Source organism: Nipponia nippon, unplaced genomic scaffold (assembly GCF_047370975.1).
Source record: "Nipponia nippon isolate SJK-2023a ecotype South Korea unplaced genomic scaffold, ASM4737097v1 scaffold_8, whole genome shotgun sequence".
Taxonomy (NCBI): Eukaryota; Metazoa; Chordata; class Aves; order Pelecaniformes; family Threskiornithidae; genus Nipponia; species Nipponia nippon.
The window spans coordinates 7,893,519-7,918,670 of NW_028262402.1; the positions used below are offsets into that span (position 1 = coordinate 7,893,519).

The 25,152-nt window shown below is 42.6% G+C and overlaps 2 protein-coding genes across 2 annotated transcripts; both read right to left on the reverse strand.

The window, feature by feature from the left end:
• Positions 1 to 1,488: 1,488 nt before the first annotated feature.
• Positions 1,489 to 12,021, reverse strand: CDO1 (cysteine dioxygenase type 1). Its single transcript, XM_087742759.1, has 5 exons — positions 11,722 to 12,021; positions 9,240 to 9,317; positions 7,120 to 7,277; positions 4,439 to 4,608; positions 1,489 to 2,262 (listed from the first exon to the last, which is right to left on the reverse strand). The coding sequence occupies exons 1-5, from the start codon at positions 11,901 to 11,903 to the stop codon at positions 2,233 to 2,235; spliced, it is 618 nt and encodes a 205-aa protein (XP_087598885.1). The 5' UTR covers positions 11,904 to 12,021; the 3' UTR covers positions 1,489 to 2,232.
• Positions 12,022 to 21,551: 9,530 nt separating this feature from the next.
• Positions 21,552 to 25,135, reverse strand: ATG12 (autophagy related 12). Its single transcript, XM_087742769.1, has 4 exons — positions 24,939 to 25,135; positions 24,638 to 24,774; positions 23,005 to 23,067; positions 21,552 to 22,635 (listed from the first exon to the last, which is right to left on the reverse strand). The coding sequence occupies exons 1-4, from the start codon at positions 25,105 to 25,107 to the stop codon at positions 22,576 to 22,578; spliced, it is 429 nt and encodes a 142-aa protein (XP_087598895.1). The 5' UTR covers positions 25,108 to 25,135; the 3' UTR covers positions 21,552 to 22,575.
• Positions 25,136 to 25,152: the final 17 nt, after the last annotated feature.

Here is a 25,152-nt window from a genome sequence, read left to right on the forward strand (position 1 = left end):
ATATTTTATCTGCCTCACTTGCTAGGCATGTGTGTGGCTAGCTGGAGTACTGCCTAAGTTTCTACATCAATGGATCTTGGTACAGCTAGCTGCTGTGCTTCTTGGCTGTCTCTCTGATCTTTCCAGTTCCCCTGACCTCACTGAACCTGTGATCTACAAGCTGTTGGGTTTGTCCTTTAATTTTATCTAGTAAGCAAAATCATGATGAATATGCTATATTTGAAGTTAGTTATGTGAAACTGCTAATGTCCTGTGAGAAGGAGGAGGAGAAAAAGAGGCAGGGGATGCAAACTGAAATACAAGACATTTTGTCTAAACATAAGGCTTTTTTACTGTGAGGGTGGTCAAACACTGGAAGATTTTGCCCAGAGAGGCTGTGGTGCCTCCATGCTTGGAGATACTCAAAACCCAACTAGACGTAGTCCTGAGCTACCTGCTCTAGGTGACCCTGCATGAGCAGGGCGACTGGTCTGCCAGCCTCAGCTCATCTGTGGTGCTGTGACACTCTCACAACAACATGAGCCATGCCAAATTAAGATGTTCAAGCCCAACATCTCACTTGACAAGATTTTTCAGGAATTGGTTCATAGTGAATGAGAAAGAAACATGCTAAACTCTGGGTTATGCTGGAGCCCAGGAAAAGCACAGGGGATTCTTTATGCCTGTGGTGTCATTGCTCCTGATGCTTCTTCCAGTTTTGGGCTGCACCTTCCCTTGACCCCTCTTTGGCACAGCCTCCAGGTGCACCTCATGCAGACAGCCCCCACTTACTGCTGATGCTTATCCCTGTTCTTTCGCCTTTAGGCCTGCTTTATCTTTTCATTTTTTTCTTCTCCCACGCTCCCTTTATTCCTCCTCCCCAAAAAAAAGCCCAATATTGCAAAGCACCCACTGCTTTCCCACTGGCCCTCAAGGAGTAATTGCAGCCCCAGGGCATAGGTTCTCTTGAAAACAGTTACATTGCTCACGTATTTTTTTAAAATTTGCCACAGCCTCCCTGGAAACAGGGTCTCATAAAGTAAATATTTCCTGGGCTTGTCAATATGTTGGGAAATACGTGACTCGTCTAAAAAGGATAGCGTTAAACTGCTGCCCGAGTAACCAGCAGTCACCTACAAGACTAGGAGACTTGCGACACATTCTCTACTTGTCTTATGTACTAGCTGCATTAAATGAATGGGATAGCCTCAGTGTGGGCAGCTTTGCTGATTTTGGTATGTTTAATTAGAGTTAACTTTTTTCAAGGTGGTTCTTTCCTTGTAACTAAATCTGGAGGATAAAACTAAGCATCAGTGAACTCAGTGGCAGAACTCCCACCAACTTAATTGAGATCAGGATTTCTTGCATGTTTGAAACACTTCCAACTTTTTAAAGCCTTTTCTAATAGTGTATTGCTTGGAAAAGACTTAGATGTTCATGAGGAATTGGATTTTGGTAAAATGTGATGAATATTTTAGCTACCAGGAGAAAAAGGCTGAAAACTTTAAATCTGTGCACAAATCCAGTTTTATTTCAGTTACCTTCTTCAGTAGCTATACAGAATACTTTGGGAACTGGACATTAGCTGAATTAAGTATGATTAGTCTTATTAAAACCCCAAATTTCTGCCCAATCAGTTTTGAAAATCATTGTGCATGAAGCATTTTGCTGCTCCTATTTAAAAGAAGATCTGACAAATGAAATTGTAAAAAAAAAAAAAAGTAAAAAATGCACAAAACTATCAAAATGGCCTAGAGCATTAAAACCTAAAAGACCTAATTGAAAAAAAAAAAAAAAAAAGGAGCTGCTGTTAGTTGTATCTAGTGTACTACCCATAGGTACAAGTGACTGGAAGCTTAGAAGTTTATATAGTTATTAATTACGTTGAGAGCATACATACATGTAGGCCTATTAAGTAGTGTCAGATGATGTTTAAAAACCCTATTTCTGATATTCTCAGTGTGGTATCAGAAGTGGAATTAAAAGGAGGCTAGAATCAGAAAACAAGCCACTTAATTCTGACAGGAGCCTAAGAAAAGGCATCTAACCTCTGAAGTAGTTTATGGCACTAGTTAGCTTAGTGTCCCATAATCGGCATTCGCTCGGGGGAACTGCGGGTGGCTTGGAAGCTGCCCTAGTGTACTTCTATGTACAAGGTATGGAAATATAGCTGGCTGTCGGCCTTAGCCATGCAAGTCTTCTGTCCCTGGTTAAACATTCAGCAGGTCTTATGCAAACGCGTGCTGGTGCTTCTCAGTTGTTCTCCTGTGGCACTCCTGTTGCCTAAAAGGAAAGAGGAGAGGTTATGTTTTAAGAAAACAGACAGTCACCAGCTACTTCATGTTCTCAGTGTGGACCTTTATTCCCGGAGTAGCTCAGCACCTTAAAATACTTAGTGTATTTATTTTCAGTACTCCTTGCCAGGGTTTTATACAGGACACTGCACACCTGACAAAATCACTCTGTCCGTTGGCTGTGTGTGACCACAAGCAAGCCCGCAGAAGAAGGGACAGCTGAGGAGTGCTTCCACCTTCAGGCTGTCTTTTCTCCCCGATACTCTGCTCTGCTTCGTTTTGACAGAAGCTGCCTGAAAGTCCAGCTTGGAAGACAGGCTGCAAAGAGAAACCACCTCCCACAGCAAAATTCCTGGCAGCAGGAACTGATGTGCTGTGACACCCTAGACAAAATCAGTTTTCCCTCAGTGAACTTTCGCATCGGTATTCTCATGGTTTGTACCTGAACTGTGTAAACAGTTACTTCCATGGGCAAGTCCTCGGATATACTATGTACTATTTTAATTATTAGGCCTATATAACTGTTTATGTATTCACTGGAGATTTAGTTAATTAAGGCTTTATCATGGCCAGAGGCCACTAGGGATTTGCCTGTGTGTTTTACCTGCAGAAAAATTTAAGACAAGGAGGAAGCACTGAATGTTCTTTAGCTAGGCAGATCTTCTCATTCATAAAAGATACACAAGTACACTTTACATTACTCTCTTGGTGTTTTTAACTTAGACCTCTGTCTACCTACATCCTTCTGAGATCTGGTAAGCAGAAGACAGTTTGATTTTCCAGTCAGCTTTCCAGAAACCCTCACTGAGACCAGAATGTTTTTGTAGTGTGAAGTCATTTCAGGCAGCTGGATGGCCCAAACTCACTACCACTTTCCCCCTTACTGGAATTCCATTTACAGGAATTCATGAAAGAGACCCAATGATTAAGATTTACCTCTCTCCTGTAAGCCAGATCCACTTTCCCACAAAAGGTGCAAACATTGCCAGATGGTTACAGATCAAGGGTAGGAAAATAGTCGAGCTCAAAACATCTAGTTTTGCTTGTTATCTTACATATTTCATACTCAATAAACACTTAAAACAAAAAGAAAGCAAGCAAACACTGAATTCTTGCGTGAATTTTGTTCAACATTTTCTCATGTTTATTTGCTTTTAAAATCTGAATTATAAATTTGAGTTTACTTTCTCAAGGACCTTTGAAAGTCAGGAAGGTCAAAGTTTGTGCTTCAGCTGTTTGGTAAATTTGTAATCATGTAATGTGACAAGTTTCAAAGAAATAATTTACATGGTACTTGTCGATTATATAAAACTTTAACTGGATCTTATTCAGGGCTCACTCCGGGAAACTCCTGAGCACTGAGTTTCTGGCTTCAGTGAAAGGTGAAAGTGTTCTGTATCTAACAAAACCAAACAGTCTTTGAACCTCTGTGGCTGAACATCAAGAATCTGTCTTTTCTCCCCGTATAAGTAGTTATGTTTCCCAACGCATGGAAGAGTGCTAAAAGGAACCCTATTAAACTCTCCCAGATGTCCTAGCTTGGTCCCCCAAAGCTGATCTTACAGTTTCTTTTCTATCCAAATAAAATCTCATACCATTGCTCAAGAATGCAGACAACAGCCAACCAGCCTACTCTCACTCTCAGAGCAAGTCTTTCTGTGTCAAAGTTTTGATTTTAAAGAATTAAATTAACTTCATTAAAGAATTCTTTACTTTACAGTAAGCTACGAGGTTTAAAACAACTGACTTGAAACGTGATGCTTTTTGGCAGAACTGTTTAGGCAGGAAATGTTACACATGACTTCAGCTGGCCAAAACAATCTAGCTGCTTCACAGGTTTCCATTGACTAGGCTGCATTTACCATCATTTGCTGCCTGAAGACGCTTAGCTAGCAGCAAAATTCTCATTAATCCTCCTCCCTGCTCGGAACTGATCTCCTGCTGATGAAGGGGAGGCAAGCTACAAAGCAGGGAACTCCACATGAGGGAAGTGCAAATCAACAAATCTAGTAGTGCTTGGAAACAGGTTTTATGCTGGTCCTAGACAGGGATGCCCCGGGACAGGCGAGGCTGCTGGACCTCCTGCCTGTCTTCATGCCCATCCACCCAGGTGCTGAGGGCTCAGCGCCTGGGGCCGGGCAGGGAGTGTGTTATCTCCTACTTACACAGAGAGTCCTTTCTCCAAACTGGCTGTAGAAGGTCATCTTGACTTTGTGCTTGTGTCCAGTCCTCTGATCAAAGGTGTTACAGCTGTCGAAGGGTGGGCTGTACAAATGCAGGCTAACGGCAGACTCTGTGTGGCTTATGTTCTCCACACGGTGCAGGCCAATGGAGTCTACACCAGCGAGAGCATGAAATGAGAGGCTGTGTTAGTGGGATGATTTAACAAGATCTCAGATGCCTGGAAAAATGCTTTCTAAACTGAAACTCATAAGCAAGCCAGTTAGGCATGCCCACACTTTTATGGGCAACAAGTAACTCAGTACAGGGAATTTGACTGCTAGCACAGATTCCTAAATACACTGATAATTCAAGATACCTTATTGCCTTCCACACTTCACGTAACTTCTGGATTATCTGCTACAGGATAAAAGCCAATAGAAATCCAGAGAAACTTAGGGAAGGCCATGCTGTCAGTAATTCTCTGCCTATCATTCCCAAAGGACTTCAAGGTTATTTACTTTCCTAGGAGATGCTGTTGTTATGGATGCTCCAGAAGCAGTAAGGTTTGTGTTTCTAAAAATTAGCAAGACGGGGAAAAAGGATTTGTATTGCCAATTCTCAGCCCGCTAACAAGGATATCAGCCACATTAAAGGTCAGCTATGTGTATTTGGAGCATGAACTTATGGACAGAGATATAGTTATTTTCTGCTGCAGGCATCTGTTTCCTAATTAATCCTTCCAATTTATTAGTTTGGAGAACAGGCTTTTCATTTGTCTGCTTTTTTGACTAAAGTGACAAATTAGTAGTGACTGGCATACTTCCAGCCTTAACTGAATAGTAAGCATAATTGACCACATAATAAAACAAGGTACTGTCTGTTTTGTGGTTACTAATGAAGTAATGGCAGCTTCTGCGATGGTGGAGCAGAAATCAAGCTATTACATAAAAATGTAAGGTATGAAGAATCACATCCATGAAACAAACCATTGCCATTCTACATTAAAGTGAAGTTTTTTAGGTACTTGAGACCTTGAATTTAAATTTATGATCCTGCTGTAAAAACAACTCAGGCCTTTGTACTTGAATTAATATGTATATAATACCTAGACGTGTATTGTGCAACATAGGCATGATACCCTGAGAATCGTGAGTACACCCTTAACTCTGATACATTCGAAGTGTAAGCCCTAAGTGTTGTTAACATAGTCTATCTAAATAGAGGATGTAGGGGAAAAAAGTCCTAACTGTGTGCTCATCTAATGGGAGACTCAAATAAACTCTGTTTAGTGGGTTCTAGCCTGAAAAATGAAGTACAAAAGCAACCAAGAAGCACGCAATAGAGACATGAAGGTCACTCACTATTGAGGTAGTCAGGGCAATCAACACACTGTCGGTGTTTTCCTTCTACTTGTTTTACCTGTTTCTTTTAAACCGAAACATCTGTTACGAAACATGGCAGAGAGCCAAACTGCCTCAGAAAGCTGGATACCAAATTTGTTTAAAACAACCAAGGAAGCTTTGGATCAGATGCACGTAGGGTGCAATTGCTTGCATCGGAAAGAACCGCATAGGTAGGAAAACCTGACCGAGTCTGAGGACCTGTGTCCCTGGCATGGGAGCATCAGCAGACGTGTCAAGCTCTTTCTTGCATTTCCTGTCCTATGTATTTTATGTTTTCACTTAATGTGGCGTACCTTCAACAGAGGGCTGCAGAACGCTAGTCTTTCTTCCCCAGTGCCCTCACCCTGGCTTAGTCCATAATCCACCATGAGTCTCCCTCCAACTGGGGAGCTCTCAAGCTCAACCCCACAAGGTGTGTCCTCCAGTTTTTAACCCATCACATAAAACGCAGATGGCCCCTTTCTCTCATGCTTTGCCTTTGTTCTGCTGAACTTGTTGCTGTTCAGCATGATGTGCAATGTCTTTCATAGCATCAGAATACATTACACCCAGCTGGCCGCTCCAGGATGGCCTCCAGAGTAGCACAAGGTAGTGATAGTTACCGATATGTGTAATGGCATGGATTTAGGTACCTAGGGAGCCTTACTGGTGGAGACTTAGTCATCTCTTAGCATCTGTGCAGTCAGGCAATTTTTTTTGTAGATTGGGCAGACCCGAGCATTTCAATTCTGCTAACACTGCACTTCAGCACTACAGTCTTTTGTTGATTTGGACAAGAAGTAGCACTGAGGATCGGGGCTTCTACTCCTGGCTGGTCAATTTATTCCATAGAAAGCTTTTACATTTTTGCCTAGGATTTCCATGACTGATCAAAAGGATTATTTCTTTGAATAAAATCAAGGTGATTAAGCTATCTAAACTTTGGTTCCCTTATTTCTCACAAAATACTATTTAAGGTCTATGTTTACAAGCAATTTCAGATAGTCATTAGGGACACAGTGCTGAAGGCTGCTTGGTCTAGAAGAGATACCCGGCATATTTAAGTATCAATCAATTGCTGGAATGTCTTAAGAGTGAGTTAAAAGGACTTTTTTTTTGTTGCTTGTTTTACTGAATCTAAATACAAGTTTGTGCAGAATCTAGAAAGCCATGTGCTTAAACTGTGCATAAAACCATTAGTATTATACTGTTAAAGGTAGGATACTAGAGAGCAGATGAACTCTTCTATTAGGAATAGTACTCATGGATGGGTAGTTGTCAAAAGAAGCTTAATAGCTTACCATTAATGTAGGCGCATTGATTTTCCCTCAAAACTCGTTCTGATTTCTTAGTCATTTCACCATTCCCTTTTTTCTCAGGCCATTCAAACAGAGTCTCCTTTAGATTTCCCTGGAGGATCTTCATAAAGCAGTGTGAGTCAGTGTGATCATGGATGCTGCTATATATGTAAAAAGAATAATCAAACTCAGTGTGATATACATATTTAATTTCAGTACAGCAAATAGGACAGATGGTGTAGCATATTGTATCTGGACATAGCCCTAGAATGAAATGCACCAAAGTCTTAGGAAAAAAAGATTCACAGTGACTAAGGTATGCCTTAGTACTGAAAACTGCTACTTTAGAAGTGTATTGGGATAAGCTCACATACAGCAGGACTTGGAGAAGAGTCAGATATTGATCAGCCTATGACTTTGCCACAGGAAAATATGAAGGAAGTCTGGAGGAGGGAGGAGGACAGAAAAATTCTTCAGAACACAAAAACTCCTGTGGGCCAAGAAAGAAAACGCTTTCCACAGTGATCCCAGGCAGAGGCTGGCATAAACTTGCAAGTATACCTGATATTTGCAGATCCACCATGCTCGCTCCTGAAACACGGGAGAAATGAGCTACTTCTGCTTAATTTCTACGGTCTCTCTACTGCTGGGGTGCACAGGCATTTGTTGAAGAAAAAATGCTGTACCTCTCACTCTGATAGCACTAAGTACAATCAGCTACAGTAAGCTGTTAATTTCACTAGTTTGGCAAAACATTAACAAAACAGCAGGATCTGGTATGATTTGTCTGCTTGCTAGATGTGTCTCATTGCTCTGAAGTACGTTTTAATTGCTACATTTGGAGACATATGGGATAAATATGTAGTTTAGTTTTGTTTTGTTTTTTTTTAAAATAGAGAGCTAACTGTTACAGAAGTCAATGGGTTTAGGACAAAGGGAGGGTTCTCCGCTCACCAGGGGCGAGGGAGAAGGGGGAATTTGACCCTCTGGAAGTACAGTGCTAATGAGTTTCAATCAAAAACTTGGTACTTGCATGTTACTGTTTTCAGTAAACAAACATCAGGCTTTCTTACTAACTGAGATGCCAAGAGAGCAGAGCTTGCTTCAGGCACAGAACAGTTCACAAATGCCACGTTGTCACGCTCCTTCCACAAGCCATGAGAACAGTCTGATCCTCCTCATGTAGGAAGCAAAAACAACTTGTGGTCTCAGTCTAGCTCTAGCAAATGCTCATCCAACTTAAACACAGTTTGACATAAATTACAGGCTTTGTGGGAATAGCCTGGAAGGAGTAGAGGTGGTGGGCTTGGTTCCTATATCCCTCTGAGTATAACATCATGGTGTCCCCTAGAGAATACTGTAAATGTTCAATTGCATGCTCAGTTAAAACAAACAAAAAGCTAGTTCTGACATCTCCTTAGGTTTTCTATTTCTATGTGAGAATAAGTCAAAACCTGCCAGTTTTGTTATTCCATATTTTGTTTTAGCCAACATTTTGTGAAAGACCCTCCAAGGGACAGATCTTGCCCTCACGTTTGTAGGACTACACAACCCAGCGTAGTCTGTGTACGCAACTCTGGAGGCCACATCAGCAGTGTGGTCCATTTTGAGGGAGGAGATGGGATGCGTGAACCTAAAGAAAGCCAAGTACTCCTGGAAAGGGGCTCTCTCCTCACAGCCCACAGTCCTAACCCAAACCTACTTTTCTCCTCTTGTCACAGAGGCGGGATTTAAATACCATGAGAGAACAAAGACTATTTGAACTGCACCAAGTCCTGCTTCTGCGACCAAGCGTTGTACGGGTCTGTTGTATGGGACTTATCCTGCCCACAGGACCTGCTGTATCTCTGGGACTAAAAACTTCCTCTGACAGAAGGGAAGCTTAGATTTGGTGGAAAAACAGCATTTTTAAGAGTGCTCTAAAAATGTCCACAAGGTACAAACTTGCAAAAGATATAGCAGATATTCAGGACCGCTATACCAATAGGAGCTCTGCACTGCTTAGTTTCCAGGCACTTTCTCATAGCTCACATAGGGCTGATAATTTGTGTCTTTTTCTATGACAGTGAAAGATACGGTGGCTTTATATCTGTTTGCTAAAAACATAGTCTTTGGATACAAACCTGCCATGCCCTTCACCCCAGCACAAGATCATCAAGTTGAACTTTCCATTTCCGTTGTCCACAAGATTTCTCGTATATCTGAAATACAAAGGGTTTGCTTTTTACTGCACTGATGTGCCTATAAAAGACAAAATTATACAAACATGTTTATGAAGGAAGGTTGTGACATATAAAAAACCTTTTCGTTCTTTTTCTTGAAAGCCAAGTTTTACTTGGAAAAAAGTGAAATTGTAGTTTTAAGCTTTTTTTTGGTAAGAGTTCTTTTTCTGGGAAGTAAAATAATGAACATATTTAATATTTCATAATCATATTGCTTTTGAATTACATAGATGATTGGAGTTTGGGAACTGTGAGCCTGAGACTAATGTGGTAGACAGGATCAGATCAAAATAGTTATTGAATGAAGTCACTTCAGCAGCTGGCTTATAATTAGAAACAGAGGACTGCAATGAAACAAGAAAAATACATGGTTACATTCTTCTGCAGCTCCTTTTCAGATATTCTTGGCTTTCCTTCTGTTACGCAGCACTCATTTGTACAAAGCCAAAAAACCAAAGAAATAAGATGTCAGGCTTTCCGTACATGGTCTTCCTACTCTGTTCCCGAAAGTTCTCCATGTTGTACCATAGCATTCATGTGTGGATAAAACACCTGTGGAGTAATTTCTGCCAGCGTCTACTTCTAAACAAAGTTTATCAGAGCAAGATTTCTTAACAAGATTTTTTCATGTGCTAACTTATAGGTGGCACAGAATAAGCTTGCTCCTAAAGGCTTTTTATCACTATGTGTGTTCTAGACTGTGATTTGCTCTCAGGGCTTGAAAACATCTTTAATAGCAACACCTTATGTTTGTTTACTTGTACTCTCCTGCAAGCCACCCCAGAGCTGCCACTTATCTCATCCTATTGAAGAGTTCACTAGAGAAGGGACTGGGATTTTGCTCTATACATTACTTCCCATAGTGAGGCTCTTCTGATCCGGGGCTGGTGCTTCTAGCTGTTATAGTGCAAGTAACCCACTGGGACCTTGTGGTTTCATTTTAGCTTTAGTCACTGCTATCTGCACTGTGCCAAGTAAAGCAAATATTTATGCCGATGACAGGACGCCTCACTCTCACTTAAAAGACGCAAGCAGGGGCACACAGGAAGTGCACTGATGCCAACGGAATGTTTTTTAATTACCTTCCCCATAAGACCACTCTATTTTAATCAAGATAGGATGCTCATAATGAATTACCTTCAAAGCATAACATGTATATCTATATGCTGCCTCTCACTGCATCCACAATTTGTGCGTATATGAAGTAGACATATTTTTCCTATGATGTCAGAACATAAGCAATCAATGCTGGCATTCGACTGAACTTTTCAAGTGCTGTTATTTCTGCACAGCAGGTCTGGCTGGCCAAAAAAAAAAAAAAAGGCTGCCATGCATACTTCTAATGTTAGCACACTTTGTTTTTCTGATTCTTAGTTTCCTATGTTCTGTTACAAATTTTGTGATTTGTTCTGAATGGAGGATAGTCGACGCGAGGTGAAAGGAGGGTAAAAAAAGTCAAGCCAAAGCGATGCTGTCATTATATAGTAAGGTTAAAAGGAAAAGGTTTGGGATTTGCAGGGGGATGGATGGACGGACGGGTGTTTGTTTTTTAAATGAATTGCTCAAATAAAATGTATTTATATTGAAATTTAAAACAGGGAAGCCACCGATGGCAGGAAAAAACTAGTTGCTAGCAAAGCAGGAGCGACTCAAAACCCTAACAGGTATTTTCCTTCCTCCTGGCAAGCAGCAGAAAAGCCTCGACCCCGGGGATATACGCGCACCGGCTCTTCTACAGAAACCAAACACCCGCTTTGGAGCGGTCTGCTCCCCCACCCCAGCGCGCCCCGGCGATTTCTGCTGCCGGCGTGCTTCTCTTGGGCTTTTAAAAAAAGTTTTTGGGTTGCTTCAACGCCTTTCTGTCTCCTCCGTGGGTTATCCCCGCGGGGCAGCAGCGGCATCACGACTCAGCGGTCCACCGGTAGCGGGCCGGCGGGCCGGGACCGCCGTGGGGGGGGGTACCCCCCCCCGGCGGTCCCGGCCCGCCGGCCCGCTACCGGGGGACCGGCGGTGCCGTGTGCGGGAGAGCCGCCCGCCCGTAGCCGCCGATGCCGCCATTGGCCGCCGCCGCCCCGCCCGCTCCCCGCCCTCGCCCGGCCCCGCCGCTGGGCATCGCGGTGTCGCCCCCTCCCCCCTCCCCGACCCCCCCGCCCCTCCTCGCCCTCCCCGGAGAGGGGGGCTTTCGCCTTTCGCCCCCCTCGCCGTGCTGCTGGAGGGGCTGTCGGCCGGGTTGGGGAGGTGCGAGGGGGTCGGCGCTGCGTCCCCGGCGGTCCCCGCTCCCCGTCGGCGGCTCTGCCCCGCTTGCACGGTGAGGGGCGCGGCGCCGGGGGGTCCCTTACCCCGGTGTGCGTGTGTGTGTGTGGGGGGGGGTGTGTGGTTGTACCTGTACTGATCGAATTTGGCGTACTGCAGCCACTCCTCGGGGTTGCTCTCGTACGACTCCATCAGCGCCTGCACTTCTTCCACGCTGACTTTCTCCTCGGCGAATATCCGATGGAGGATGCGGACCAGCTCCTCCAGGCTCCGCGCCTTCCACGTCTCCGTCTGCACCGGTTGCTCCATCATCGCCGGTTGCTGCACCGCCGCCAGCCGCTGCCCCCGGCCGGCCCCTTCCCGCCTCCCTTTATGCGCCGGGAGGCACGGCGGGAACCTACCACCGCCCCGGCGGGCGGAGGGGCCGGGCGGCGGCGGCGGGCGGGCCCGCGGCCAGCCGTGCCCGTCCCCGGGAGCGGGGCCACCGACCCCGGCGGGCGGGGGCAGCCAGAGCCGGCGGCGCGGGCTTCTGCCTCCCCTCCGGCCGCCGTCGGTCCATCCAGCCGGCCGGGTCTCGCTTGAACCCCTGGGGCAGGCGGGCAGGCTTCTGGCTCTCCCATATTCCCGGCGGAGGGAAGACGAAGAGAAGAAGGGGCCGTGGCACTGCCGGCAGCAGCTCTCCCCCTGCCCGCCAGGCCTCTTCGTCTGTGCATCTTCATCCCCTGGGGACGAGGTCTGCGGCTCACCAAGCGTGGCCGGCCGGTGCCTGCGTTACTCGTATCACAGAGGAAGAAGCTTCCAGGCAGATAAGCTGCAGCAAAGGAATGCTAATTTGAGGCTGGCCTCACAAAAATACATCTAGAAGCTCTATTTAAAAGCAAAAAAAAAACCCCACACTGGTATCTCATTCACACAGAAAATTGTTGCTGGAGGTCACATTAATACAGCCTGCCGGTTGAAAATGCTGTTCCTTGAAAATCACGCACTCTGCAGTCACATTTAGGGCTGCTGTGAACATTAGTGTTCAGCGTGACACCTAGAAATGTAATGAATGGGAGAAAGGAGGCCAGGCTAAGACGACAGATCATCCTTGTACTCTTCAGACTGTCAAACCTATATACTGGCTGCAGAGCAAGCAGATGCCATGCCAGCCCTCTTCATTTCCAGTTCAGCTGTTAATGGGATGTTCATTAGTCATGAATTCTGGCAATGGAATTCACTATATGTCATAGAATTGTGTTTTAAAAAAATCCATCTTTTCTTTAAAAAAAAAAAAAAGAAGTGTTGAGCTATTTAGGTCTGCCTGATGATTGTGGGGCTGGAAGTAAGCAGATTGATGTTGTGGTCTGCTGCAGCTCTGAGGCTTTAAGGTGCTCACAATACTGGCAGCTTGTGATTTGCCCTAGAGACAGTTACATCGAGGCATTTTTGGCGTGCCTGCTTTCCCTTCCCTCTTCCTATCCTGTGCATCAAGTGGGTGTGAGAAAAAGAAGGACCATTAACACAGTAGCTATAACTTGAGAGGCTGGATGAATTTCTGGATCCATTGCTGTCGTGAATACATTCCCATACATTTAAATGGGGCTGGGATCTAGTGTGTTGGAGTGAAATACGAATAAATACCGAATAGGTACATCGTCAAGCATCAGTCCAGAACCTCCCCTGGCACACAGAAAGCAGACCCAACCTTATTGCTACTTTTTTAACAAGTTGTGTGTGTGTGTGTGTGTGTGTGAGAGAGAGAGAGAGAGAGAGAGAGAACTGCGACGATTTCAAGCAGAGTTTTTAAGGTCTGAGAGCACCTAAGACCATCCCGAATCTCTGAAACGCAACCAGGATACCCCGGCGCTGATATCAACAGCCATTGTGTGGTTAAAGAAGAAAACATCCAGTCCTCCTGGGAGAACCGCAGGTAATGAACGAACGCATCACTTCCCTTGGTAACTTGTTCAAACGCAACGTTAAGAAAGAGTGCCTTATTTCTTAATGAAGTTTGCCTCAGGTCCATTTTAGCTGTTGGTTGGTGTCAAAAGATTATACGGGCAAGTAGCACTTCTTTTTGGTACTTGCTTGAGTATTCCTGTTGGGCACCATTAAAACTGCTGTGGGTTGCAAAGAGTTCGAATTACTGTGAAACACCCTATGCCATTAATTTCAAAGGCAGAACTCACATAATTTTAGGGTTGCTGGAAACTCTACCCAAAGGAATAAAATATCTTACAGGAATAAGTTATTGTAAGGATCACCAAAATGGGTTGTGAAATGAAAACTGAGATAAGCTTTTAAGCTTTTTTATTATTCTGATGTTCCCAGGATCTGATTTAAATTATTTTCCAGCACTTATAATATATCTCTGCTTATTTGTACACCTATGTGTTTGGTGATGTTCTGGTATTTAAATCCAGAAAAAAAAAATCAATTATGCTTCTGCTGTGAATCCCAGAAACCTCAGAACATTGATTCCTTTGTTGATGGGATCATTACTGATGCCTTTAAATACTGCTAGTAAAAGCAAAAGGACGTTTTATACCTTCCTCTATTACAACTACGGGATCAGACTGGATCTACCTATTGCGGTTTCAAACTGCTGTTGTTGTTTACTATAGCTCACCTATATTGCTGTACCAATTTGTCCAAGTTTTTTCCTTGGTTACCAAAAACTTAAACTTCTCTAGTAATAATAGAAAATCTTATACTTTTATTTGCTCCTATTCAAAAGTGTTTACACAGGTTTTCATTTTGAATCTTTCAACATTACTTGTTGATCTTGAAAACTTCTATAGGAGTTGATTACTTGATTGCATGAAAACCACTAGGAAGAATATCTAGGGCTCTCCAGCTTGTGTTTTTGCCAATACCCTATTGACAGAAACGGCACAAGGATCTGAGCACATACAGCAGTTAACAGATTCTAGCCTCAGTCACTGAGGGTATCTGTCACTGAAAATTTAAAAAACAGAGAAAGGAGAGCATTGTAGTCCACACAGCACGGGAATTGTCTTCACATTCTCAGTTGTGTTTCCTATAAAAGAGTGTACAGCATTTTACCCATTTCTTTTTCTTTCTGAAAATAATATGTTCATACCCCTGTAGAAATTAACTATTGCACATATTTCTCAACTGTTCTGTTATTATAGAATAGTAGCTCATAGGAGCCTTTACAAGTGTAAGGGATGTTGTAACTTTCAATTTTATAGCAAAAAGCATAGGTCCCTTTCAAGACCAATTACTTACAGCTTATTTGAAAAATAAGTCCAAAGTTGAGGCAAATGGCACAGTGATTCACATCTAGGTATCTTACAATGCAGGATTTAACACTGCAGCTGGTGTTCAGTTCCTCAGGAGCTGGACTGCACACGGGTGATGGTATCATGGACAGTCACACATCAGTGAAGGTTAAAAAACTTCAGAAGCAATAATTTTTGATCAGAACTCCACTGTACCAACATGTATCACAAATTAGGTCTCTCACCCTGTCTTTGGGTAGCACCAGTTGTCTCAGTCCTTGGCTTTTCATGATTAGCAGGTACTTAGTACTATATGCCCATTAAATAGTTCTGCAAGAATTACTAGTTCCTGTAATCAGGGTCTCTTATCTTGTTTCTCTGATAAATGAGATATTGAGCTTTGCTTAATGATGGCACACCTTGGTGTTTCTTGGAGGAGATATGTAATCACATTTGGTTCTCCTGAACCTGTATGATGCTATGACATCTATAGGATGACGCATGGGTACTTCATATTCATGTTCAAATGCCACGGTCCCTAAAGTGGATATATTTTCTCTGGGCTACAAAGAAAGAGCAAGCATGTAGCTTCAGGGAAGAAGCACAAAGGTCTAAGGTCTTTTCCTGTATTTCACATTCTGCAGCCCTTGTGAAAAGCACAGAACCTCAGAGAGTTCACACAGAAAGTGAATCATTCTTGCATTCTTCATGACATAACTTCATTGAGTGGCAGAGAGGAAACCAGTAAAATGTTCCTGCTGATACCATGACAGTTAAAACCTTGTCCTGGAAAGGGCGAGTTTGGGCTTTAACCACGAAACTTTGCTTTACAGACAATTGGCCAACCACTCAACTATTATCCGAAAAACATGTGTAAGCACTTCAAGCAATCGTTGGGCATGACATCTAACTCCAAGAGAGACCTACCAGCTGAAGTGCCTGAGCATGTATTGGCATCTCATCTCCTGCTGGGGTGCAGCTCACAGGGTTTTTCTCTTAACTTATTGAGGAAAATCTTCAATTACGACTGATGGAATTAATGAACTCCAGTGTTAGACACTTTGCACTATGTAATGGGCCTGAATATGTAGCTTGGGATTGAAGATTTTATGATGCATCTCATCATTCCAAACAAAAATTGTGGGCAAGTCGAAAGTGGGATCCAAGGTGTCTGAAACCTCAGACTGTTGCAGCAAACAGCTATACTGTGTCTCTTTGGTCTGTTAGCCTGGACAGATAATAGCACTTCGAACCAATAATGAGCATTTACACCTCCTCCTCCAGATACTACGACTTTCACCCCTTTACCAATGGTATTAAGTCTCTGTTCACCTAAGATTCTTTATGTTTGTAGACAGGGCTTTTTCAAGAGAACATCTGGATCTGCAGCTGTAGTGCAAGTTTTGCACCTGCAAGACTCAAAGGCAATACTTCTCTGAGGAGGCTTAAGAGAAGAGAACATTTTGTCACACAGACCATAATACAGATAAAAGGTTAATAACCTGCTCCAGGGAAACTCACCTTACTGAAATACACCATTGTGTTGTGTAGTCCCAAAGCATTACAAATTTGTTACTGCCTTTTCCTTTAAGCTTTGTATGTTTTCAGAAGGACTGCATCCCACATCTGAAAACCTGAAGTGCCTCAGTCTATGACGTCTACCGTTCTGTCCCTTCTATTTCACATGAAGGTCTTTGAACTCTTGGAAGGATATCAATTACATGGAAGAGACCTTTCGGGTTATAATCAGGAGGAAACATAAGTCAATGTTTGTTGCAGACGTCACTCAGATTGCTGTTTGGAAGCAATGTACCATCTAAAGCAGCAGTTCCCAAACCCACTCTGCAAGACCAAGCTAAATGATTGTGGAGCCCTACATTCAAGTGGGATGACTCCTTCTGGGGCTGTGGAACAGCACTGCAGCTCTTCCTCAGTCATATAACCTGGAAAGCGAGACTGATCCCTCAGTACACACCAAATTTTGCATGAGAACCTGCTGCTTGCACACTGATTCACAAAAAAAGCCTGAGAACAAATCGTATCAAACATAGATCATGCAGTGAAACATCCTCAGACTACAAAATGCTGTAATCAATGAGTGAAACGAGGGCACCACATGCTAAGTCATGCCATACATTGAAAATGCTAACAACTAATAAACAGCATGTGTACTGCTGAAGGAAAAAAACAGACCTCCCCGAAGAGCTGTGAGGCATTAAACCACATAGCACAGAAAGGACTCTTGGAAGAAATCAGTTTGATTTGCTTTTGGTGGAAGGTTAGTATACTATGTATGTGTTATAAATAAAATATAAAACATTGACATTTCTCTCTGTGAGAAAAACACTTTAAAGTAGGCTTCCTTTTCTTTCAATTTGTGCTGTTCATTTGAGAAAGCTGAAGTACTGGCTAGTCTTCTCTGCACTGACAATATTTACTGTGTAGTTTTCTGTTTGGAGCCCTTCTCTTCTTTGAGGTTTCCTGTTTCAGAGCTGAAGAGCTCTTGATGCATTTTAGTTCCCAAGAGCTGCTAGGGTTATTAGTTCTGTTACCAAACTGGGTTTGAGGGAAAGACATTTTTGTCTGCTTTAACGTCACATACTGATTTTTGCAATTGGAACATGTAATTCGAACCTCTTTTTTTTTATGCTTAAGCTCTCCATGCAATTGTATTTTAACAGTATATTCACTCAGTCCAATTGATATATATTTTTATACATATATTTTATATGTATTATAATTTTCATGTGGAATTATTCCACAAGAAGATACAGAGCAAGGACACTGAGACTCCTTTACTTTTTCCTAAATCTTACTAATTAATGTTCATCATCTACTTCTAATAAGGAAAGGTATGAGTGAATTGAGATGTATAAGCAGTATTTCCTCACCATCTATAATCTGCATGCTTAACAAAAACTGTTGCAGAATCTAGCCACTGGTAGGCATTTAGAGCAAGCATATGCGTGATGATTACACAGAGGCAAAGCTGGAGAACCATTTAAAGAAAAGTTCTGAGATTGCTCCTCAAGTTCGAAGAGGGACAATGTTTTTCTCCCCAAAGTTTAATTCTTCTCAATGTGCATACAAGGGATCAAATCTCACCTGAAATTGGGACTGTGTATGCAGTAACTAATATCTCAAGGACTGCCCTCTGGCACAGATGCCAACTTGCAAAGAACAGTTTGCATCCACATTATTTACCTTTTAACCTCCAGAACACGCTGGTCACGTCCAAAGTGCCCATGAGAAATGGTGCCTTGCCAACTCCTGAATTGTGCACATGCCAAAATCTGTGCCAGTAACTGTTCTACCAACTAACTGTACAGATGACTGAGCTACACTGCCCCAGAAAATTTCCTGGCCCTACTGAGTCTAAAGACATAGATGTAGTGTGACTGGCTTAATTTTAAGCTTTTAACGTACTTATTTTGGTCTCCCTTCAGTAAATAATGTGATTCATTCAACCTTTCTTAACCACCTATTTTAGGATGAAACAACGTCTAAGTGAGTTTTTGTCTCTCTAGATATTTTGGCATCAAGTCAAAAGTTTTCTGGCTAAAACACAGTGAGATGCACCTGACATCTCATGGCATTATGGCTATTGAAGCAAGTGCAAAGCAGAAAAAGGAAAAATATGTAGAATTTTATGATGTTTAGCCTTGGGAGCATGTTAAATATGATGCTAGCAAAGCTGATGTGTGGTCTCTGCACATAAGAACAAACACATTTAACATGCTCTCTTGACAAATGTTTTTGTTCTCTTGATGATCCAATACAAAACAAGGCTGAAAACACTTTGTTTTTTAATGCATATGGCATTTTATACATGCTTGTAATATAGTCATAATCATCATGAAAAACCCAGAGTTAAAGGCATTTTTCCCCCTTTTTTGTCTCATCTCCAAGTATGAAGATGTTGTAGTATGATAATGCCTTGAGTAACCTTTGTACAATATCCCTGAAAACTAATTAAGACTTCAGGATAGCCAAGAACAGCATAAGCCAAAAGCTTGTGCAACTAAAAGCAGAATTTGATCTGCAAAATGAGCATGAACAGCAGCAATGGATAAACAGAAGTTGCTTTACAGCTGAGAAGGAGTTTGCAGAATGGATGTGTGAATTTCCATCCTCTCACCTTAATTTTACTGTGGATCAGTGCATTCAAGATTATGTTGTGTGGGTAATTAACACAGACACATCTTCTGTTAATACCTTACCAGTAATTCTTCAAGACTTAAGTAAAGACGACATTTGCTCAATATGCACATAGGTGACTTGACTATGTATTCTATCATTTCAATCTCGAGGTAACTGTAGTTCCACTTAGCTCCTTCATGCTTTCCCTGTGCTCATAAGACTAGTTCAAGCTACAAATTAGAAATTTATAATCTGTGCTAGTTTCTAAACCATTATCTGAATAATAATTCACATAAATAATGCCTCCCCACTTAGAGGGTCTGAACTTGGTGTTTATTACCTTGGAAATAGGATAGCTGAATTTTGCATAGCACCATTTTTTAGTATCGGGATGTTGTAAAGTACTGTCTTTCATAAAACCAGTATAATAATTTCCCTTTCCAATGCTTTCTCACTCTTTAAAAATTAGTTTATTTACTGAATTTTTCCAGTTTGCCTATTCTGTTAATTAAATTACATAAAATCAAGTGAATTAAATTATATTACAAATATTGGTAGCTCAGTACTGTAGCATCTTTGGGTGGAACACAATAGTCTTCTAACTCCACACTTTCCTTTTTTGCCTCGTACCACTCTCATAGACTTGCTCAAAAGGTCAACTTTCATATCTTTTTCCTCCTACTGTAGCAATTGAAGTCACTCAAACTATACAGTCAACACTTTTGCTCAAGGCATACCGAATACAGAGAACATATTTCATGTTCTACTTAAGCCTCTGATGTTTCCAATTTACTGGAATTATTCTTTTTAAAGAGATAAGTACATACATTTTAAAGCATTTCAGGATCAACTATGATTTTAGATGCTATAACTGTCAATTTTTAAAAATATGAGATTTAACATGTCTTTTGTGAGCTTTGTCCTGTGCAAATTCTACAAGCAACATGCTGCCAATTGTTTATTTGTTCACTTGACACATTATCTACTTGACATGTTTGCAGTCTAGCCTGTTATTTAAGAATATGCACAAGGAAAAGTTTCTGCCACTTAAAACAGTCACACCCTGACTCCAGACAGAGAGAGCTCGTGGTCCTTAAGAAGTCACCATAGATAAACAAGCACTGACCACCTCCCTGATGCAAGAAGGTAGAAAACTACAGGGAAAAGTGGCAGTAAGGGGAAGTTTCTCCATAAAGAAGGTACAGAAGCTACATGGCGGGGAATTAGTAGAATCGGCACTGGCAGTTGTTAAAAGGAAAGGAACAGAGTAAAGGCAGCCACTTCAAGCATTCAGTAAACAGAAAGCAAGGGCTGGATCAGGTGAGTAGTCACTGCATACTGGTAAATTAGGGGCCAAGAAATAATTAGTTGGGGTTGGAGAAAAATTCAGAGCAGAAAAATGCTGGAGCAAACAGTAATAAATAAATAATTGTTCAAGGAACAAGCTGAATCTTAAATAAATTAATAATTCAAATCTGCATGAGTGAGTTATCCAAGTTCAAAAATGCATGTGGTGAATAAAAAAAATCCAAACCACTACTGTGGGTTTTATGCTACTGGACCATTACCTTTGAAGGGATCAAGGCAAACACTTTTTTTTTTTCCCCAGAGGATAAAATTATCTATAGATTCAACACAAAGGACAACCTTCTACCATTAGCTGACAAGATACAATGACCTACAGTCTTTCTTCACCTCGAGATCCTAGTGGGTTTTTATTTGTTCTTTAAAAACAAAACAAAACACCCCCCCCCAAAAAAAACCATACACACACAAACCAACCTTCTTGCATCGCTTCTGAAGAACACATTTGCAGTATATCAGTAGTTTCATTTGTTAAGATCAAATGAGGTGAAAGGCACTAATAGAACATTCTTTAAAGAGATCAGGACTAGTAGCTTATCTTAGGTAAACATACTGCCACACAGGGGAACAAACTACTTATATTTGTAAGGCTGGCAAGTGGACATATTACGAAAAAGACTGAAAAAAAAAAAAATCGAGGAAAAACTACGCAAATACTTTGTCCTTGCGTACCCTCTAGTGGCTGCGCAAGGTTAGGCTGGCCTCAGGGTAACAGCAGGCAATGTCCTCAGGAAGACAGAATCGGAGCGCTTACCTCTGCAATAGTTCTCCTAAACAGACAAAGATTCACGAGGTCAGGGCTCTGAGCAGGCACAAGTATGGATTATTTGAAGTGCCTAAGTTTACAACCAGTTCTGCCTGTTAGCTTAATCCAATGAATCCAGGTTTTCCACTTAAAATGTGGTAAAATATACCAAGCTATTCACATAGCAAGCATTCAGGGCATGTGCCTATGTTACTGTGCCTTGTATGCAAGCTGCATACCAACCGCAACAACATCAGTAAATTAAGCTGAGTATTAGTTCTCCAGAAGCCTTCTAAGGGCGGAAACAATCTGACACACAGGTTGCAGAGACCACATAAGAGCCACTTATACCTGAGATAGCAAAGAACGGCTCAAGACGATCGTACAAGCATGCTTTAAACTATAACAGGCTGTTTTGCCTGTATGTGCTGAAAAAGTGGATTACGTCAGGGACCAAAACTGTCATCCAGCATAACAACACTCTGCAAGCAAACAGCTAACATTTAATTTAGTATAGCTTAAACAAACATAAAAGATTGTACAACAGACATTTAAAACAAACCCACAAAAACCACCCCCCCACACCCAAACCCTCCAATAAATAAAAGCAAAGGTTAGTACCGTAGTGAAGGTACCAAGTCCTCTCCAGAATAAAAAAAAAAAAAATCCTCATTATGTTATGACTTAGCAAAAGGATATAAAGTGCATTCTATTTTGTTGATGGAACGTGCAGCTGGTGAAACAGGAAAATAACAGCAGCCAAAAAGAGAATATATAGAGTAGGTTTTTAGCACCTCACGTCTATTTCTTTATGAACTGAAAGGTGCAACAGCTAGTTGCATCATTCAACCAACGATGCTAGTCATTAAACAGTACCAGAAGAAATACCTTGGCAACTGCTGAAGCGTTCAGCCTTCAACAAGTACTTACACTACCAACACGATGAAGGCACAGGGTGAAGTAATTAGATTATATACCAATACCTACATATTAATTATGAGAAAAAAATCAAAATACTGTCTTGAAATGACATGAGATAACGCATGTTCAAGATGAAGCCTTCACAAAGAACAGAACGCACATAACAGATGTACAACATGCCAGAAGTAAACCGAATCCCAGGCTACATGTACAATAAACACCCCTTTTAATAAAAAGGAACTTTTATCTTCAGTACAGCATATAGAGTGACAGAGCTGCCCAGTCCTCCAAACAACTACGAAACAGTTTCCCTTGAGATACAGCAACTGAGATCTCAGCAGCAAGAGAGCTGGCTCTACTCTATAGATGGCAGATGCAGACTTTTTTCTGTACCCCAGATGCACATCAGAAAAAAGCTACATGATCAGATAGCCTAGGTAGCTCTTCTTTTACGCTATTTGTCTGCATTGTTTTTATAAATGTACAGTCATAAGCAGAAATGCAAAAATCCTTCTTTCGAGTTTAAGAAAGTTAGTCCCTTTCCCATTTCTGAAGACAACACCTAAATAGCCATATTGCTTGTCATTCATCCCCATGCCTGAGTTTTGCAGTAATGCAGTACAAGCTTGCCATCACTTCCAAAACACTGCAAGGAAAAAACAAAACAAGAGCTGTTAGATTATTCATGGGCTAGCATATACATGAAGCAAAACAAACAAAAAAACTTCCCACCAGATAACTGTGTCATGGAATATTGTTACTGATAACAAAGCTCTCCATCATAATGGGAGGCATGACAACATACTGCACATGAAGGAATGCATTTCCAGAGATTGTATGAAGTCATGTATCTTTAAATCATATTCATACAGATCTGTGAATATCAACTACATTACATTAAAAGCAAGATATTACTAGCATAGCTAGGTACCATAGTAACAGATTTCAAGTCCCAGAAGTGTACGGACAAATTCTGCTAAGCACATTTGGAAAGAATATTTAAGACGAAAGTCACCTCATAGAGGGTCCCAACTTCTTGGTCTGGAGATGGAGCAAAAGACTGGTTTACATATATGAACTGCAAGAAAAGAAAACAGAAGATGGAGATCTCCCATAGATCTCATCAATCATAGATCACATAGAAGAAACATTCTGCAGCCAGAGGTGGGTAAATCTGTCCTCTGTTCACCATTTATTTTACAGTCCACACCAAAATACCGCAAATTAGTATTTTCACTTCAGTATGGAGGGGCAACATGACTTCCCAGAGTCGCCTCTGACTGGCCAACCAGGCCAAGCCAAAGCACATGTGCTGACTGCCCTCTCCCACAAGTTGGCCCATTAGTTTCCCATACAGCAGCACGAAATGAACCCTCTGGTTTAGTTCTTGCTCTTATTTCAAGTATCCAAACAATTCCTGCTATTCCAAATGTGCTCAATTGGAACAGCAGTCACAGAAATTAGAATTATTTTGTTCTTTTTTAAAGTCATCCCTCTCACTTCCTGCCCCAAACATATATATGCATATAGTAGCTAGTCCATAATGTCAAACAGGGCCTTGGGATCTGCAGTGCGGGACAGCAATGGGTAATAAGGTATCGTGTGTCATTTCTGAAGAAGAGTCATAAAATTCCTAGGGCTTTGTTCCTGAAGTATAGCCGTATGCTTACACCACACCAGAAGACTCCATGCTCCTACATTTTTTTCCTGAGACAATGAGTTAATGAATTAAACTGTTGAGAACATCCATGAACGGTAAATACGTGAACTATTACTCTTCTTTGAGATATTAAGCCTTGGGAAAAAGAAACTCTTCATGATTTCCAGGTGAAAGAGAAGGCTAGTGAAACCGTTTATGCCTATATGCTTAAATAACAGCCTCCAGACCAAGACCAGCGTGATTTCATCTACACTTTAACTACAAATTTGACTATTTTAGTGAATCTAGCTGTAACTTTATATCTTACATGAAAACTTTGAAGTGCATGGATGTTAAGAGCTAACTGCTAATTCCAAAATTAGTACAATCATATTTCTGAATCTGTTCCAGCTCTTCCAATGTTATCATAGGAATGGGCTTCACAGGAAGCGATACATAAACAGGACTGGTAATGTGCTGCCAAACTGCGAACGTTTCCAAGCTACTCATTTTAAAAGAGAAATCAGTCCTATGACAGTAATTAAACTGTTTGAGAAGTAACTTCTGAAGGAAACAGACACTAATATTCAGAAAGTCAACCCCAAACACTTTAGACTTTTTCCCAAATACTCCTTCCGCACACCGGGCTTCCAGTTACACTGTGCATATAAACCTTTCACTGAAATACATTGCTGCACAACACGCACACAGCTCTGCATGTCAGCATCAGACAAGAAGAAATGGAGACACTGCAAAAAGCCCACAGGCTGGAGCTGAGCGCCCGAGCACATCCAAACCCCAGTGCTACAGCTCCTCTCAACGCTACACTGCCGTGCGTACTTTGAAGGGTTTTACTGGTGCCCCTACGCCAACTTCCCTGCCAAAAGCCGCAGCCTAGACTCAAAGTCTCCCTGCAAGGCGTGACAGCTCGGACCCGGGGTGAGCGCAGCTCCCTGCCGTGGCAGGGCACGCCGGGCCGGGCCGCGCCGCCAGGTACGCCTGCCCCTACCAGCTGCTCGGAGGCCATCAGCTTGAGGAACTTCTTGATGAAGTCAACGAGGCCCTGGATGGTCCGGGTCCGCTCCACGGCCCACTTCTTGGTCTTCATGATGGGGGTGTCGCCCACCGCCTTCAGCAGGATGTCAACTGCGGGGGAGGGGCGCGCGTTAGGGCCGCCGGCCGCGGACCCGCCCCCGCCCCCTCATTGGCCGGAACCACCCGCTCCCACCGACGACTGGCCAGCGCACCTGCCCGTCACCGCCCCAGCCCGCCCACCCTCCCGCCCCGACGGCGACTTCTCGCCCCGTTACTTTTCTTTTTCGTGTCGCCGGCGGGCTCCTCGGTGCCCGGGGAGCTGGCCGGAGGGGGCGCCGGGTCGGCAGCCCCCGCTGCAGCTCCGCCTTCCGGGGCTTCCTCCCCGCCCTCGCTTCGGCCCTCGCTCTGAGGCGAGGCAAGCGGCTGCTCCTCCGCTTCCGCCATGCTTCTTCCCGGCCGGCGGAAGTGACGTTCGTTCTGGCCCTCGCG

Bases quoted from the DNA above. Each gene is read 5' to 3' on its own strand.
- CDO1 (XM_087742759.1), bottom strand. From the start codon at position 11,903: ATGATGGAGCAACCGGTGCAGACGGAGACGTGGAAGGCGCGGAGCCTG. The intron at 7,278-9,239 runs GTTTGTATCCAA...TTACATATATAG, and splicing joins TGGGGTGAAGGGCATGGCAG to CAGCATCCATGATCACACTG. The intron at 4,609-7,119 runs GTAAGCTATTAA...TCGCTGGTGTAG, and splicing joins TCAATGCGCCTACATTAATG to ACTCCATTGGCCTGCACCGT.
- ATG12 (XM_087742769.1), bottom strand. From the start codon at position 25,107: ATGGCGGAAGCGGAGGAGCAGCCGCTTGCCTCGCCTCAGAGCGAGGGC. The intron at 23,068-24,637 runs GTAGGGGCAGGC...CTTTTCTTGCAG, and splicing joins TGATGGCCTCCGAGCAGCTG to TTCATATATGTAAACCAGTC. The intron at 22,636-23,004 runs GTGACTTTCGTC...TTTTCCTTGCAG, and splicing joins AAGTTGGGACCCTCTATGAG to TGTTTTGGAAGTGATGGCAA.